The sequence below is a fragment of the Dendrobates tinctorius genome, unplaced genomic scaffold, assembly GCF_039654945.1.
Source record: "Dendrobates tinctorius isolate UK_male_01 unplaced genomic scaffold, ASM3965494v1 ptg000231l, whole genome shotgun sequence".
Lineage (NCBI taxonomy): Eukaryota > Metazoa > Chordata > Amphibia > Anura > Dendrobatidae > Dendrobates > Dendrobates tinctorius.
Window position 1 is genome coordinate 17,463,832 of NW_027361898.1, and position 19,492 is coordinate 17,483,323.

General features: G+C 44.3%; 1 protein-coding gene across 1 annotated transcript in view; it reads left to right on the forward strand.

The window, feature by feature from the left end:
• Positions 1-19,052, forward strand: part of NALF2 (NALCN channel auxiliary factor 2) — a 275,312-nt gene extending 256,260 nt beyond the window's left edge. The window contains exon 3 of the mRNA XM_073556108.1: positions 17,914-19,052. Coding sequence (XP_073412209.1) covers positions 17,914-18,290 — 377 coding nt within the window. The 3' untranslated portion in view covers positions 18,291-19,052. The remainder of the gene's footprint in view (positions 1-17,913) is intronic.
• The last annotated feature ends 440 nt before the right edge of the window (positions 19,053-19,492 follow it).

The window sequence follows — 19,492 nt, forward strand, 5'->3', positions numbered from 1 at the left end:
ACACCTTGAACCAGCAGAACCCAGAACAAATGGCTTGCTTGCCAAGTGGATATCATGTGGTCTAAACTACTTTGTTAAGTGAGATATGATTCCATAAAGAGTTATGGAGATACTATATGTCCTAGCAGTACATCGTGTATATTTCCAAGATCGCTAGAACAAGGCAAATGCTTGCATAGGTCTCAGAGCCCCGTCACACATAGCGATCTCGCTAGCGAGATCACTGCTGAGTCACAAGTTTTGTGACACAACAGCGATCTCACCAGCGAGATCGCTGTGTGTGACAGCGATCAGCGACCGGCCCCCCTGCCGGTATCGATGATCGATGTAGGAAAGCCCTGGACGTGCGTCCCTTAGAAACCCGATGTGTACGTTAGTTACCAGCGCGCTGATGCAGGGAGCTGGTAACTAACATACACATCGGGTATCTAAGGGATGCATGTCCCTTGGATACCCGATGTGTACGTTAGTTACCAGCTCGCTGCATCAGCGCGCTGGTAACTAAGGAACACAGCGACGCCGCATGCTCGGTGTGATGAAATTAACTTTTGGAGCAATAATAAGAAAATGGAAGGCCACTGATAATCTCCCTCGATCTGGGGCTCCAGGCAAGATCTCACCCCATGGGGTCAAAATGATCACAAGAACGGTGAGCAAAAATCCCAGGACCACAGGGGGGATCTAGTGAATGACCTGCATAGAGCTGGGACCAAAGGCTACCATCAGTAATACACTACGCCGCCAGGGACTCATATCCTGCAGTGCCAGATGTGTCCCCCTGCTTAAGCACATCTCGGGGACTCCAGCAGCACAAGAGGTATAGCACCGTGCTTGCACATTTTCCACTTTTGGTATTAGTCTCTTGAGTTCCTTGTGAACATTTAGTTTATTGGATTAATTTTATTCCATTATTAATTAGCACTGCACTTTATTTATGATTGCTTTATATATGTTCATCGGTTGCTGCACTGTTGCATTCGCACTTTATATAAATATGTTCTATTTGATTGTTTACACAATGATGCCACATTAGCACCAGCACTTTATTCATGGTGATTTACCTTGTGCTGGATAATTTTACTTTAATATAAAGCATAGAACTTGTTATTATCACCGGTTGTGCCTTATCCATGGCATTGGCCTCCCCTTGTCTTCCTTTTATATTATATTGTATTATATTATTTCATGCTAATTAAATAAATTTAATTATTGGGCATTTTTTCGGTTCTTTTCGTTGCTTGATTTTAAGCCAGTACAGGTCTGGGCCCATCTGAAGTTTGCTAGACAGCATTTGGATTATCCAGACGTGTATTGGGAGAATGTCATATAGTCTGATGAACTGTAGAACTGTTTGGTAGAAACAAAACTCGTCGTGTTTGGAGGAGACAGAATGCTGAGTTTCATCCAAAGAACATCATACCTACTGTGAAGCATGGGGGTGGCAACATCATGCTTTAGGGCTGTTTCTCTGCAAAGGGACCAGGACGACTGCTCCATGTACATGAAAGAATGAATGGGGCCATGTATTGTGATATTTTGAGTGCAAACCTCCTTTCATCAGCAAGGGCATTGAAGATGAAAATGTGGATGGGTCTTTCAGCATGATAATGATCCCAAGCACACTGCCAGAGCAATGAAGGAGTGGCTTCGTAAGAAGAATATGAAGGTCCTGGAGTGGCATAGCCAGTCTCCAGATCTCAAACCCATAGAACCCTTTGGAGAGATTTGAAAATCTGTGTTGCCCAGCGATAGGCCCAAAGCATTACTGCTCTAGAGGAGAGCTGCATGGAGGAATGGGCCAACATACCACCAACAGTGTATGCCAACCTTGTGAAGATTACAGAAAACGTTTGACCTCTGTCATTGCCAACAAAGGATATATAACAAAATGTTGAGATGAACTTTTGTTAATGACCAAATACTTATTTTACACCATAGTTGGCAAAATAAATCTTACCAAATCAGACAAGGTGACTTTCTGGATTTGTTTTCACATTTTGACTCTCATAGTTGTGGTCTACCTATGATGTCAATTACAGGCCTCTCTCATCTTTTTAAGTGGAAGAACTTGCACAACTGGTGGCTGGCAAAATACTTTTTTCCCCACTGTACAGCATGAGCCCCACATAGCCTTTTATGTACAGCGTGAGCCCCACATAACTTCTGATATACAGCATGTGCCTCACATAGCCTCACTATATATAGTATGAGCCCCCACATAGTCTCCAATATACAGTACGAGCTCACTACATAGCCTCCATACATACAATGTAAGTCCCACATAGCCTCCATATATTCAGTGTGAGCCTCACATAGCCTCCATATATACAGTGTGAGCCCACATATATACAATCTGAACCCACATAGTTTCCATATATAGAGTGTTAGCCTCATCCGGCCCTCTGACTATTCCAGACCACAGTTTTCCCAAGTCTATCGTAAAGGATAAATAATTTGATAATTTCATAGTTTGGCTGTTCCAAACACAGCAATACCAGATATATGTACTATTTTTGTTTATTTTGGTTCTACATAAAATCTGCGTTTTAGTGGCAAAACTTTTTTCTGCACTTTTTGTGTGGATTTCTGTTGGGTATTTTACATTTTTAAAAACGTCATTTTTTTTTACTTTTTATTATTTTGACGTTCTACTTTAATATTTTTAATTTTCATTGCAGATCCAGCACATTGCAGTGCATCAGATCTGTCAATGTTACACTGACACTTGGCCTGTTAGTGGGGCACCCCCAGGAGTATGGTCGCCACAATGGCATTGCCTTCCTCCAGGGAGGGTGATGTCATGCTTGGAAGCAAGGAAGGGTCTCTCTAACAGTTAATCATTTACATGCAACACGTTCCCACTCCAGGCCAGCAGAGGGAGCTCTGAACCGGGATTGGGGGAGGAGCGCGCTCTGAGGGCCAGGAAGGGAAATAGTCAGTTAGTGTGAGGAGGGCAACGTGTGTAGACGTGTGGAGAGAAGCTGGAGGTTGAGCTGAGGATAGAGAGCTCCCTCCCAGTGAAAGCGCATGATCTGCAGCCTGGTCTCCACGGTTGTATTGATACTGAAGGTCCTGCAACAGAAACCAGAGGAATAGGAAGCTGTAAATGCTCTATTCCCACCTAAGACTCGGAGGCACAACAGCGGCTGGTGAGCCAAGAGAGATAGAGGGCTTCAGTTGTCTGCCATACGAGGTAGTTCTAAGAGAAGATAAGAAGGAGGAACGTCAGTGTAACACTGTACTACATGTACCTCAAGCCAGTGCTAGGAAGGAGACTACACAAACCATCTGATAGAGAGATTCCAGAGTTGCTTCCAGGCTAGCCTGCTCCTGTGCCATCTGTAACCAGGACCCTGGACTGCATTTGCCAAGTAAAGGTAAAGAAACTGCACCCTGTTGTGTCCTTGCCTCCTTCCTGCAACATCCTCAGCACTGCTACATCTCTGTGCCAAACACTGCACCTTCTTCCTAACCCTTTATCTACACTGCCCTAGGACTACAGCCCTGCCTGTGGATGGCTACAACATCATAGCTGCACTACACCATCAGTCCCAGAGGATCTGCATGCAGCGTCAGCTTAACACCTCCCTTGCCGAACACCACAGGTGGCGTCACGAATCATTCATCTATAAACTTTATTCCCAACTCAGCCCCTTTTACATGGGTGCCCAGGGCCACGGACCGGGTCACCGCTGCTGTGACATTCCCATCTGAGAGACCGGCTCGGTACCGAGTACCCCACAGCCCTGGGAGGGCGACCCATTAGGACCTGCCATGAACAAGGTCTAACAGACCATCATAGATGGCAGACCTCAAGGCCATTAATGACAACCATCGGGACCCTGCAATTGGTAACAATATGGTTAAAGAGAGTGCCCTTCCCTCTATTAATGAGCTAGATGCCAAAATCACTATTGACAGAGGCAAGTAGGGGATTAATCTTTGTAGCAGGCTATCTGGGTGTTTGCCCTGAGGAACACACTCCCTGACAGCCAGCTCTGATCTTCTCTGTGAAGTCACCAAGAAGATTCGAGCTGGGAGAGCTGGATGAACCAGCCTGCAATTTATGGTCTGTATTTTGGATGCCACACTAAAATCCATATTTCTCCCGGTCCTAACTTATATAACTAAGCTTCTGTAGTGATCAAAATTTGGTCCATTTGAACCCCAGGTGTTTCATCAGTAATACAGTCGCTAAGATTCAGATGTTCAATGGCCATCTGAACTGCGCAGAAGAAAAGTCAGCACTAGACCTATGTCACCTGGTGTCTACATTCCTCACACTAAAATTGCAACACCAAAAAGGAAAAGAGGGTAGAATTCTGGAAATCACAGGATGGATATACATGTTAATGAAAAATCGAAACAACATTTCAAGACGTCACAATGTATTCAGTATAATGTATGAGTGCCACGTTCAGAAAAACACATACTTACACACCTTCGCATTTGCACCTCATTAACATGTCTATCGATGGTGTGATTTCCATAATTCCACAGCTTCCTTCTTGGTGTTGCAGTTTTAATCTCGAGAAGTTTGTACAATATACATTATACGCCACATGTAAGCGTTCTGTCCATGTTAAGATCTGATTAGTGAGGAGCGAACGTGCTTGGATAACGTCTTGGGCTACTTTCACACATCAGGTTTTCGGCGTCAGGCGCGATCCGGCGTCGTGCCGGAATGCCGGATCCAGCAAATGTTTTGTAAAACCTGATGTGCCGGATCCGGTTTTCTGCCGGATCCGTCTTGTTCTTGACAGACAAAACCGGATCCGTCTCATCCGGTTCATCCGTTTTTCTATCAGTTTTTCGACGGATTACGCCGGATCCGGTTTTTAAAATTGACCCTTGTGGCCTTCCGAACGGGATTGGCTACTGGAAAACTATATATAGCATGTTCCTACAGCCCTTCTTTGACAGGTTGTAGAGAAGAAAGTGCAGGTTGGAGAGAAGAGCAAGTTACTGGCGAAGATGGATGTTGTCATTGGAAATATTACCACTAGAAGTTCTGTGACGGTTTCAGTAATGAGGGACAATTTTGCACTATACTTTATGTCACCTCAAGGCAGAGTACACTGGCAGGATGACAGAGTGTGAAAGATTTGTGCCCTAACCAAACTTGTGTACCTTCTGGACCAACAGTATATACCTTTGCCAACCAAAGTTGGCTATCTTGTCATGGTCTCTATTTTTAGCTTTAGGCCACAGGTGTGTACCTGGTTGTGTTTTATGCAAAGTATTTCACCTTTTAACAAAAGTTGTGTACATTGGTAGGAAATCACCAACAATAAACACAACTTTTCAGGTGAAATACTTTGCTTCAAACACAACCAGGAACACAACTGTGGCAAAAAGCTAAAATTTACCCACAGTTATATACCTGGTTTTGAATACCTTTTTACCTTTTAAATACCCTGTATTTAACCTTTTTTTTAAACATATTTCGCCGCAGAAAGAAATGACAGACAACCAGTGTAAACAATAATTTAACTTTTATTTAAAATATTTTTTTTTGTGTAAATTGTTTTTAAAGTTAAAAAAACTTTTTTAATAAAGGTTTGAAACCAACCAAATGGGCATTTTTATTACAAAAAAAATTATAACTCGGTGTAGTGTGGGGTGGAAATACTGCTGGAGGGGCTGCGGGACACTTCGACAATGGGAGTGTGGAGAGAGGACTGGGATCGTGGTGGGGAAGGAACAGTTAGAGGTGATGGTGTGGAAAAAGCTACAGAATGGGTGGACATGTGGGAGGCAGAAGAGGTGGTGGGCGGTGGAGTGGAGGGTTGGGCAGGGACTGTAGGAGCAGATGATGTTGATGGAAAGTTGTATGGGGAAGGAGTTTGGTACGGGGAAGGAGTTTGGTACGGGGAAGGAGTTTGGTACGGGGCAGGTTGCTGGAAGTGGGGAGATGTCTGGTACTGGGGAGGTTGCTGGTACTGGTGAGGTTGCTGGTATGTAATAGGAGGGGGAGGATGGAAAGTGGCTGGAGAGGGTGCAGATGTAATAGGAGGGGGAGGATGGAAAGTGGCTGGAGGGGGTGCAGATGTAATAGGAGGGGGAGGATGGAAAGTGGCTGGAGGGGGTGCAGGTGGAGGAACTACAGTGGTGGGAGGTGGAGGTTGGGAGGTAACCTGCTGTAGAGCACCGTGGCACGAATGCATTACATGCATCTGCTGGGTAGGAGATAGTGTTGCCATGCGCTCCACAACAGACCTGAAAAAGGTGTGGTTTGGCGAAGATCTTGCTTCTGAATGCATGGTTTGCAGAAGTGTCTTCACCTCCAGAATGCTGGAGTTGATCTGCTGAAAGTCTGCGGAGATTTGCTCTGACAAGACTTTTAGACAGTTCTGGAAAGATGCATTCAGATGCAAGAACTCTGGCGCATAACTCTTTTCCTGACCCCTCTGCCGCTGTCGCCCAGTACCCGCAGGTGTACTAGAGGTGGCAGGGGCAGAAGGGTGGGGTAAAGGGAAAGCGATCTCCTCACCAGCAGCTTCATGTAATGTAGGCGGCCACGATGCTCCTGTGCTGGTGGATGGGACAGATGGGTCGAATGTGTGGGAAGGCTGGGAAGGTGCAGATGTACCGGGGCGGTCGAAGTGTCCCTCGGTGCCGGTCTCCTCAGGGATCGCCTCAGAAGGGTCCAATCGTGCAGGCTCCCGAGTGCTGCTCACCGTGCTGTGGAATAAAGAGAAAAAAAAACAATTAAAATACTGACATGGTATGGCCCTGGCTGAAAAAAAAAAGTTACATCTAACATTTTTTTTCACATGTGGTGTGTAATATTTACCTTCTAGTGACCATTGTTTCCCGGAGGAACGACAGGGCTTGTGCGTACTTGTACTTGCTCCTGCGTCCTCCAGATCCACTCGGGGCCCGCATCTCTTTATTGAACTCCTTCTTGAAACGATCCCTCACAGACCGCCACCGATTCACAATTCTGTTCCCTGAAACGAGAAAGGAGTGGTTAGTATACAACATCAGTGTTTCACAAACTCCAGTCCTCATGGTCCCCAGGGGTCATGTTTTCAGGATTTCCATAGTAAATAGAAATCCTGAACACATGATCCGTGGGGACCACGAGGACTGGAGTTCGGGAAACACTGGTTTACATCAAGCAACCGGTACTGTATATACTTACGCTCTTTAATCTGGGCCCGAACATCGAGGTCCTCCCAGCGGCCCACAAGGAGCGAACAGATTTCCTCTCAGAGTCGTCGGGTAACGATAAGGTCAGCGTGGCGGCGGTCAGCCATATTCCAGAGCGGCTCCCTTTCTCTGACGAGATCGATGAGGTGGTCCACATCGAGTCCTCCATCCTCACCGTCAGAGTCGGGAGCACGCTGTGAAGGCTGTTAAAGAAAAAGACAAAAATAACATAATTAGCCTCCACAAAAGAAATGAAATAAAAAGTGCAAAAAAACAAAGCAAAAATATTTATACTTACACGCTGGTGACCGCCGCGTTGCTGTCGCCGACGACCCTGGGAGGCACTGCGAGGACCTCTTGGCCGAGCACCAGATTGGGAAGACTAGAGAAGAAAACAAAAAATGTTATGTCTTTGGATGTAGGCATTTGTTTGCTGTGTGTGGTCTGCAGAACATTGTTTTCTATGTGTTGTGTGTAGTGTGATGTTGTGTTTCTGCGTTTGATGCAAAAAACTTACCAATTGTGAGCCCACTCCAAGTGTCTGTCCACCCCTTCCTTCTTCTTCTGGGAGCTCCTCTTCATCTTGTGAATCCTGTTTTGAAATAAAAGGAAATGAATAGACATATATTACAGAGATGATGGATTTTGGAAATAAAAACTTACCGTCAAACGCTGACGATGCGAGGGAGGGCTCCCAGAAGATGATGTGCTGTCTTCCTGGTGGCCACACTCCATGCCTGTGGGTGGTGTTCCAGCTGCTGCCATTGCTGCTGCTGCTGCTGCTGCATCTATTGGGCGGCTGTTGAATAAAGAGAAACAAAGGGCCAATGAATATCTTGATATTCAATAGCCCTAGTTTGGAGGAATGGGGGATTTGATAATTACCGTCTCTCATCTGCTGCTGGCCTCCCCTCCTCAGCATGTTCCATTTGCTGCTCCATTTGGGGTGGTGGTGTTGCTGATGGTACTGCAGTGGTCTCCTGCCTTCTCCTGCTGCGCTTGGTTGCTTTCTTGGGTGGCATGTTGGGTGTGGCTGTGGGTCCCACTGTCTTGCTTTTATATATGTCTTGTGGGCAGAGCTACTGAGCATGCTCAGACCAAAAAAACCGGATCCGGCCACCGGATCCGGCTTTCGCCGGATCAGGCGCATTGCGGCGCTCATAGGCTTTCATTGTGTGAAAAAGCCGGACGCGCCGGATCCGGCGTGTCCGGCTTTTTCGCCGGAGACAAAAAACGTTACAGTAGCCGTTTTTTCCAGACGCCGGATCGCGACACATTGCCGGATCCGGCGAAAACCGGATGAAACGCATGGCCATCCGGCGCCATCCGGCTCAAATGCAAGTCAATGGGGGGGAAACCGGATCCGGCATTGCATTTCGCCGGATCCGGTTTCTGTCAAAAGCGCCGGATCGCGCCTGACGGCGAAAACCTGATGTGTGAAAGAGGCCTATCCGAGCATGTTCAGGTGTTATCCGAGCATCTTGGTCGTGCCCGTATATTATGCTCGAGTCCCTGCATCTGAATGATTTGTGGCTGTTAGACAGCCTGAACACATGTGGGGATTTCCTTAAAAACAGGCAATCCCCACACGTGTTAAGGCTGTAGCAGCGGCAAATCATGCAGCCACAAGGACTCGAACATAATATACGAGCACTCCCAAGATGCTCGGATAACACCTGAGCATGCTCGGATAAGATGTTATCCAAGCACGTTAGCTCATCACTAGATCTGATATCACAGTGAGTACCCACTCACCAATGTTATGCAGTAGGGCTGGTCAGATGACAGCTCTCTCATATGGACTGAATGTCAGTGTGAGAAAAATTGCAGAATGGCTATGTAAATTCTTGTTAAAGTTGATGTACAAAAACTGATGCCATACGGATATGAAAGATGGACATAGGGATGACACACGGATGGCAATATTCATTACAATCATCCATTTTTTTCAGTATTAGAAACAGGCAATTTGTTTTCTACTTTTGTCTGAACCCAACTATAAGAGAAAATGTGCACATCCCATTACTTTATATCCCCAAGTCAATTAAGCATTTGGGCTGTAGGAAGCAAAAGTTAATGTTAATCAAATACACCTGCTTTGGTGCAAATGAAAGTGACACCATTTCATGTCTGGTAGCAGTACCTGCAGCACATTCAGATTGTGCAGATAGTCCAGCTCCTGCTCCCATGTGTGCCATCACAAGAGGGTTTGCTGTGTTTCCCAGCACAATCTCAAGAGCAGTGGTCCCCAACCCTTCTGACCTTGAGAGCCACATTCATCTTAGAAAGGATCGTGAGCCACATTCAGCACTGAGAGAGGGTCGTGAGCCAGATCCAGCTCCCACCCCTTTCAAAGTAGTGTCAACCAAAGTCCCCATTATGGGTATAATGATAGCCAAAGCTTTTCCAAAGAAATCACTCCAAAGCAGTACACTGAGATCCAGGTGTCCCACAATACCCCCATACAGTATTCTCCCATCAAGGACTCCCAACACACTGTCACATCCAGCTTTAAGCACCTCCTCTAACAGGTAGTACCATCCTCCAGTGTACCATACCTAAAGGGGGCTTTACACATAGCGATATCGCTAAAGCATCACCGATTTTGTGAAGCAGCAGAGATATTGCTAGCAATATCGCTATGTGTGATACTTACCTCCGACCGGCTCCCCCGCTGGCTATCGCTGATCGCGCAAGACCGTCCACGTCCATTTCTTGTCGGCTGCATCCTGCTGGGCTTCCTGCTGGCGCCGACGAGCGACGTGTGGACGTGGGCGGGAGGACGTCATCATCGCCGCGTCTGAAAGGTAAGTACCGACCACTGCTGTGTCGCTACGTCGCTGGTGAGATCTGCCTGTTTGGCAGCTCACTAGCGACCATTTAGCGATGCACCAGCGATCCTGACCGGGTCATATCGTGGTCGGGATCGCTGGTGCATCGCTAAATGTAAAGGGGGCTTAAAACATCTCTAAACCCCTAAGAAAAGTAAATGTGCATCCAGATCTGCACTTCTGTGCAGGGCTACTCAACAAAATTCACCATTTTGAGATGTACTCTTCATATCTGTTTGCTAGACCTGGACCTAATCCACCAAACTGGCAGACAGTTGCAAGCCACAAATCATGGGACCGCGAGCCACATGTGGCTCCCGAGGTACAGGTTGGGGACTCCTGCTCAAGAGCATGGAGCAGATATTAGAGCATGATCCTAGGCTAGCTAGACCGGACAGAAGAAGAGCATCAACCCAATGACAAAACCAGTATCTGCTCCTTTGTACACGGAAAAATAGAGGGGATTGTCCGAGCCCTACAACATGACCTCTGGCGGGTGACTGATGTATATGTGTCTGACCACACTGTCAGAAACAGACTACATGAGTAAGACACGAGGGCTAATGTCCATTAATGGGACCTTTACTCATAGCATAACCTATGCTTCTCAATTGGCAATCAGCATAGGACACAAGACATGGTAGGTCCTCCATTAGTGCCCCATTCTCCTCACAGATGAGAACAGGTATTCCCTGAACAAGTGACAGCCATGAAAGAGTCTGGAGACATCAATGTGCTTACAGCATCATTCAGCATTACCGGTGGGTCGGTGACTGTCTGGGGAGACATATTTTTGTGAGGGACGTACAAACCTTCATGTCATAAAATCCATCCAGGTTTTCTCTATGTTTATAGAATTGGTTTCACCATTTTAACGATTTTTGTCTCATAAGAAAATCACTTGAACACATTTTATATCACTATGTGAGATATGTCCTTTTACATACTTCAAAATAAATTCCCCTCACATTTACCCAACATCTAATGTCTTTTCACCTTGGTAAATTGTTCTGATGTTGTAGTATAGAACTCTCTTGATTTTTGCCTATGTTCACACATAAGTGGCTTCTAGCTTATGTTGTTAGTTTGGGGTTTGATGTGCTCGCTATTCGGAGTAATTAGCTCTCCTGAGATTCTATAGCATTGTAATTATTTGTGATTAGCTGGCATTACTATGTATTATAACCAAATTGTAGTTATCAATAGCTGTGACTGAGAGCAAGTTATTTGCTCAAAACGTTGTAGAATTAAAACTCTTATTATCTGCTAGGGATTTTAGAAGATATTCAGGAATAAAGGCGAAAGTTTACTTGTCCATGTAGCACACCCCTTTAATGAGATGTATGAGCGCATCTGACGCAGCCTCGTAGTCCCATCTGTGATTTCATTTTTTTTTTACTTTAATTTTTCGGGTGATTTTGAATCCATCCCCCAAATGTCTGACCACAGAAGCATTAATTTTGTTATGAACAAATAAGACAATTTATACCAGTAAGGATTTTCTAATTGAAGCTTTTGTTCATTGAGATCCGAAGTTTTTTGGAAGTGCACTGAGCAGCAAGGTGGTGTGCAGGTAAAAGGGGAAAAAAAAAACCCAAAAAACCCTCTTTTAAATCTTCTGCCTGAGCGAGTGTGAACGAGCTGAGTGTGACCTGAGCGTAAGTGCGAACTGTAGTAAGTGTGTGACTTGAGATTCAGTGAAGAGGTATTTGGAAAACCTATAACAAATACCTGTGTTGGTTGCTGAATTGTAGGTTGCTGAGTGCTTTCTACCTGTTCAATTTTGGGGGGGCTTGGAGGCTTGTTTAACCTATTTTTTCTCTCTGCAGGGTTAATCTCTTATTTTACTATCTGTGCTTTTAAGGGTTAACTATATTTCATTTAAATCTTGAGGTGTAACTATATTCACAAGGGGTTAATTAAGGGTGGGAGTTCATACAGTAATTAAGGGTTTATAAGGGGCAGCTGGTTGGGGCTCAACTCCTTTTGGAAGTGCATTGAGCAGCAAGGTGGTGTGCTGGTAAAAGGGGAAAAAAAAACAAAAAAAATCTCTTTTAAATCTTCTGCCTGAGCGAGTGTGAACGAGCTGAGTGTGACTGTAGTGTAAGTGCGAACTGTGGTAAATGTGTGACTTGAGATTCAGTGACTTTGGATTCAGGGAGTTTCCAAGGGAGGTGTTACTGAATTGCTGTTATAATTTATTAATACTTTTTATTTATTTTTGCTTATCTTATTGTCTGGTGCAATCCCCATTAGGATGTGCTCCACTATTGCCAATGCCATCCAGTGCACGTCTTGCCGCATGTATGAAATCCTTGAACAGCCGGTCGAGGGTGCATACTGCTGTGCGAGATGTGAGCATGTTGTGCATTTGGAAGCCAAGATACTGGATCTAAATGTGCAGCTGGCAACACTGAGATCCATAGACAATATGGAAAGGAGTCTTCTGCTCACTGAGCAGACGCTCAATGGGATAGATGAGGGGGAGGATGCTAGGTTGGAGCTGCAGGACAATGAAGAAGCTAGCTGGGTGACAGAAGGCGGGGTAGAGGGAAGAGCACCAGGGAGGCTAGTGCTGATCTGGCACACCCTAATAAGTTTGCTCAGTTGGTAGATGAGGGGAGTGTTAGTGCAGGAGTAGCACTGCTGCAGCAAGGCATGTCCTCTGAAAGCCGGAGGAGTGTCTGCTCCAGTAAGGGGGGAAATGGGAGAGCAGGGCAGGCCAGACAGGTTCTGGTACTGGGGGACTCAATTATTAGGGGAACAGATAGGGCAATCTGTCACAAAGACAGGGATCGTCGAACGGCGTGCTGCCTACCTGGCGCTCGAGTCTGACACATCGCTGATCGGGTTGACAGATTACTGGGAGAGGCTGGTGAGGATCCAGCGGTCATGGTGCACATTGGCACAAATGACAAAGTTAGAGGTAGGTGGAAGGTCCTTAAAGATGATTTCAGGGAATTAGGCTGTAAGCTTAAGGCAAGGACCTCCAAGGTGGTATTTTCGGAAATACTTCCTGTGCCACTTGCCACGCCAGAGAGGCAACGGGAGATTAGGGAGGTTAATAAGTGGCTCAGGAATTGGTGTAGGAAGTAGGGGTTTGGGTTCCTGCAGAACTGGGCCGACTTCTCAGTTGGCTACAGGTTCTACGCTAGGGACGGGCTGCACCTCAATGGGGAGGGTGCAGCTGTGCTGGGGGAGAAAATGGCTAGAAGGTTGGAGGAGTGTTTAATCTAGGGACGGGGGGAGGATATTCCTTTTATAGGAGGGGAAGACAGTGCAGATAGAGACCTGGGCACAAATAATGACATTGGGGGTGGGGGTGGCATGGGGGGTGGGGTTAGAACAGTTAATAATTTAAGAAAGAATAGAGGTACAGAGAGATACATAAAGTGCATGTATACTAATGCCAGAAGCCTTGCCAACAAAATGGGGGAATTGGAGTTAATGTTGTTGGAACATAATTATGACATGGTGGGGATATCTGAGACATGGCTGGATGAGAGCCACGACTGGGCTGTTAATTTACAGGGCTATAGTCTGTTCAGAAATGACCGTACAAATAAGCGAGGGGGAGGCATGTGTTTATATGTAAAATCATCCTTAAAACCCATCCTTCGTGATAATATATATGAATCTAATGAAAATGTAGAGTCCCTGTGGGTGGAGATAAGGGGAGGGGGGAAAAATAATAAATTACTGATAGGGGTTTGTTATAAGTCTCCAAAAATAATGGAAGCAACAGAGAATATCCTCATAAAGCAAATAGATGAAGCTGCGACTCAAGGAGAAGTCATTATTATGGGGGACTTCAACTACCCTGAAATACATTGTGGAACCGAAACCTGCAGTTCCAGCAAAGGTAATAGGTTTCTGACAACAATGAGAGACAATTACCTTTCACAACTGGTTCAGGACCCAACAAGAGGGGGGGCACTGCTAGACCTAATATTAACCAACAGGCCAGACCGCATATCAAATGTAAGGGTTGGGGGTCACTTGGGTAATAGTGATCACAAATTAATAAGTTTTCATGTATCCTTTAATAAGATGTGTAGAAGAGAGGTTACAAGGACACTAAACTTCAGGAAGGCAAATTTCCAACGGATGAGAGATGATCTTGGTGCAATTAACTGGGAGGATATCCTGAGACATAAAAATACACAAAGAAAATGGGAGACGTTTATTAGCATCCTGAAAAGGACCTGTGCACAATATATACTGTATGGGAATAAACATGCTAGAAATAGGAGGAAACCACTATGGCTAAATAGAGCTGTAAGGGGTGCAATAAGAGATAAAAATAAAGCATTTAGAGAATTAAAGCAAGTAGGTAGTGATGAGGCATTAAATAAATACAGAAAATTAAATAAATTCTGTAAAAAGCAAATCAAAACAGCAAAGATTGAGACAGAGAGACTTATTGCCAGAGAAAGTAAAAATAATCCCAAAATATTCTTTAACTACATAAATAGTAAGAAACTAAAAAATGATAGTGTTGGCCCCTTTAAAAATAGTCAGGGTGAAATGGTGGATGAGGATGAGGAAAAAGCCAATATGCTAAATGACTTTTTTTCAACAGTATTTACACAAGAAAATCCCATGACGGATAACATGATCAAGGATCAAAATTCTCCATAAAATGTCACCTGCTTAACCCAGCAGGAAGTACGGCGGCGTCTAAAAATCACTAAAATTGACAAATCCCCGGGCCCAGATGGGATACACCCCCGAGTACTGCAGGAATTAAGCACAGTCATAGATAGACCATTAATTTTAATCTTTAAAGATTCCATAATAACAGGGTCTGTACCACAGGACTGGCATAATAGCAAATGTGGTGCCAATATTCAAAAAGGGGACAAAAACTGAACTTGGAAATTATAGGCCAGTAAGTTTAACCTCAACTGTGGGTAAAATCCTGGAGGGTTTTCTAAGAGATACTATACTGGTGTATCTGGAGAAGAATAACCTTATGACCCAATATCAACATGGGTTTACAAGGGACCGTTCCTGTCAGACTAATCTGATAAGCTTTTATGAAGAGGTAAGGTCCGGACTGGACCAAGGGAATGCAGTAGATATGGTGTACATGGACTTTTCAAAAGCTTTTGATACGGTGCCACACAAAAGGTTGATACATAAAATGAGAACAATGGGGATAGGGGAAAATATGTGTAGGTGGGTTAAGAGCTGGCTCAGGGATAGGAAACAAAGGGTGGTTATTAATGGAGCACACTCGGACTGGGTCATGGTTAGCAGTGGGGTACCACAGGGGTCAGTTTTGGGCCCGCTTCTTTTTAACATATTTATTAATGACTTTGTAGGGGGCATAGAGAGTAGAATTTCAATATTTGCGGATGACACTAAACTCTGCAGGGTAATCAATACAGATGAGGACAATTTTATATTACAGGAGGATTTATGTAAACTAGAAGCTTGGGCTGATAAATGGCAAATGAGCTTTAATGGGGATAAATGTAAGGTCATGCACTTGGGTAGAACGAACAAGATGTATAATTATGTGCTTAATTGTAAAACACTGGGCAAAACTGTCACTGAAAAAGACTTGGGTGTATGGGTGGACAACAAACTCACATTTAGTGACCAGTGTCAGGCAGCTGCTGCAAAGGCAAATAAAATAATGGGATGCATGAAAAGAGGCATAGATGCTCAGGAGGAGAACATAATTTTACCTCTATATAAGTCACTAGTGCGACCACACTTAGAATACTGTGTACAGTTCTGGTCTCCGGTGTATAAGAAAGATATAGCTGAACTGGAGCGGGTGCAGAGAAGAGCGACCAAGGTTATTAGGGAACTGGGGGGGTCTGCAATACCAAGACAGGTTATTACACCTGGGGTTATTTAGGCTTAGGGGTGATCTTATTACAATGTATAAATATATGCGGGGACAATACAGAGACCTTTCTAACGATCTTTTTACTATTAGACCTGTGACTGGGACAAGGGGGCATCCTTTACGTCTGGAGGAAAGAAGGTTTAAGCATACTCACAGATGCGGATTCTTTACTGTAAGAGCAGTGAGATTATGGAACTCTCTGCCATATGATGTTGTAATGAGTGATTCCCTACTAAAATTTAAGAAGGGACTGGATGCCTTTCTTGAAAAGTATATTATTATAGGGTATATACACTAGTTTCCTTAATATTGCGTTGATCCAGGGAGCTAGTCTGATTGCCGTATGTGGAGTCGGGAAGGAATTTTTTTCCCCAATGTCAAGCTTACTGTTTGCCACATGGGTTTTTTTTTCCCTTCCTCTGGATCAACATGTTAGGGCAAGTTAGGATAGGATATGGGTTGAACTAGATGGACTTAAAGTCTCCCTTCAACCGTAATAACTATGTTACTATGTTATTATGTTATTTTAGCGTTCTCTTACATTTCTAGCCAGTTAGTAATGTGATTACTGGAATCAGGGGTAGAAGTAAAATGAAAACTGTCACTGACTAGTTACGATTAGAGAAATCCTGAATGTGTATTAGTTGAAGTGTTGCATTGCACTTTATGCGCTAATAAAGAGTCCATCTTTTTGGCATATTTGCTATTGAAGTGCTGTCCTTTTCTTTACTTACGGGATTTTTGGGAACCGTATGAAGGCATGACCCCAACATTCTTCCAGTGCTGCTTCATTTTTTTTATTTTTGTATTATTTGATCTATCTAAAAATCTAAAAATATATATTTCATTTTAGGCATTAAATTGTCCTAGAGTACAGGTCTCTGTAGGCTTGGTGTCACTTAGGGTACCGTTACACTACGCGACGCACCAGCGATCCCGACAACGATACGACCTGGTAAGGATCAGTGGTACATTGCTAAATGGTCGCTAGTAAGCTGTCAAACAGACAGATCTACTCAGCGACACAGCAACGATCCGGAGATCCGTATAACGACCTCGGCGGTCGTTGGGACCTTGTCATACAGCAGCTAGTCTGACGACTCCCGCCTACGTCCCTGAGTTCTGAGTCACCAACAAGGTCGCTCGTCGGCATCAAACACAAAAATGCATGCTGGCCAGCGGGACACCAGCGATCAAAAAACGGCCCGGTCGCCGCTATGTGTCACATGTAGTGAGATCGCTGGCGAGGTCGCTGTTGCGTCACAAAACCTGTGACGTTTCAGCGATCTCGCTATGTGAGACGGGGCCTTTACTTTGTGAGCACATTTCACATCCTCTTGTTACACTCATATCTGTTCTGCACATCTACAGATAGTCCTAATGAGTTTACCCAGGTATTTCTTCCTTTTCACTTGTAAAGGAACAATTAAGTCCAAAGCTCATCATTTACATTAGCTCCAACATGCAGTCATCAGATTTCCAAAGGTCATACATCTTCTTGCTGGTGCCTGCACAGAATCACTGTTATATTTCTATATACTAGGCCTCATCTCCTCTGATGGGGATATTGCAATCTACTTTACCGTAGCTCCAAAATTTGAAGACAATTACCACCAGACTGCTCATCAATTTCCTTCAAATCTATTGGCTCTATAACTGTTATATACACCATGACATTCTCCTAAGGTGTACGTCTAACAAGCTTAAGGACTATCCTTGTTCAGACACACTTTTGGCATACTTTGAGTTATGCTAAAAAATCTTATGAACCCAATTATTTTACAAAGACATATATGACCATAGCGATCAATGGCTAATGATATAACAAGTCAATCAGCACTCACTTAAAGGCCCTGTTACACGGGCCAATGCAAACTGCATGGGGGAAAAAGTGTTAATTAGTCGGTTGCCTTGTTTACTAGGACTAACGATTGGGACTGTGATTACAAAATGGTGCTAACAGGTTCTTGTTAAAGCATGCAGGTATTAATTCACATAGAATATTGTATGCTAAAAATTTTGTGTTGCTAAACGTTTTTTCACTATTTCTTTGTTTTCCAACAGATTTGCTAGAAAACCATATGTCTAACACAGATGCGGTTTGTTGTGATGTCCGATGGCATTCCTGCAACACCCTGGGGAGCGGCGCCCACAACACATCTACCAAATCTTTGAACTCCCAATCCATGTATTACCAACACCGCAGTCGCCACCACCAGCATCCTTACCATCGGCATCATCACTTGCATCCTTACCATCATCATCACAAACCATCTCTGCTGCCGGTCTCAGCGGGATCCCGCCTCGGAAACACGAGACTAAAGCTATGTGTGCTGGTGCTTATGTTGCTCCACACCATGGCCTCCTTTTCAGCTGTGCAAAATGGGGTGAGCTTGGAAGCCATGCCCGGCATGGATGAGACATCGGCACGTGAAGAGTGAACACGTGGAAGTGCTTTCTGAAAACTCAGAAGATTGGAATAAGTTCTTCTAAAGGGTGTGCCCTTTTCTATGACCCAGAGGCACTGGAAGATTGCCCTCAGCAGCAGTTAACCATGACACAGCATGGTAAAAACAAAATGTGTCCTTTGGGTTAGAGGGCCATGAGACACAACTTTGAGAAGGGTTCTGTGTCAGTGGCCTTGAAATGATGCTTGTGTTATGCAGAGGCAACGTAAGGCAGAGTCAGATTGGGGTGGTCCAGTATCCTTATGATGAGTGCAAAAGTGGGAAGAATGCCTGGCCAAGTAAAAAAAATGCACTCCATGGCTAGAGAAATTAAGTCTCCATGGTTAGAGAAATTAAGTCGGTTGAGCCCGCTGGTAACTACCGGTGAGCCTTACTTGTGGTAGATGCTAAGTGCTTTAGTGCTGCCCCGAATGTATTCTTGGTCATGCTGATTGAGAGCGGGCCTAAATATCCAACAGCTTATGGCCAAATGGCAGCCGTATTTCTAACGTGAAAAAAAAAGAAAACTTATGTTTTCATATCATCAAGCCAGGGTTACACATAGAAAGGTAAATCAAAGAAATAGTCATATCTTGAGTAGATGTCATAATGATGTTTTTATTACAGGAGAAGTCCCGTAATCACTGGTTACAACGTCACAGGCATCATGAGCCACAAATATTAACAGAATGTGGAAAAAAAATAGAAATATATCTTTTATGGTATCACACATGTATAGAAAAAATATGTATTAGAGAATGAGAGAGAAAATGTATAGAGAAGAATAAAATATATAGTATTTATAGGGGGTCATATAGCATCATGTCTTGTGTGTGCCAGGTGGTATATAGATGTCAAATGTCACAATGCAATCTGAATGTTAAAATACACTTACCTACAAAAACCAGGGCTATGCGTGCTATAGATTGCATCAAAATACATCACAGCAAATTATAAGTCATCATCCACCATGCATTATTATTTCCCTTCAGTATCTGTGGGATCAAAGCAAGCTTTGCAAATAAAAAAAAAGTTTTTGTGTTTATTGAGTTTTCATCAGCTCTGTAGCTATGATATTAGGGTCATAGAATCGTAGAGTTGGAATGGACCTCCTGGGTCATCGTGTCCAACTCCCTGCACAATGCAGGATTCACTAAACCATCCCAGACAGATGTCTGTCCAGCCTCTGTTTGAAA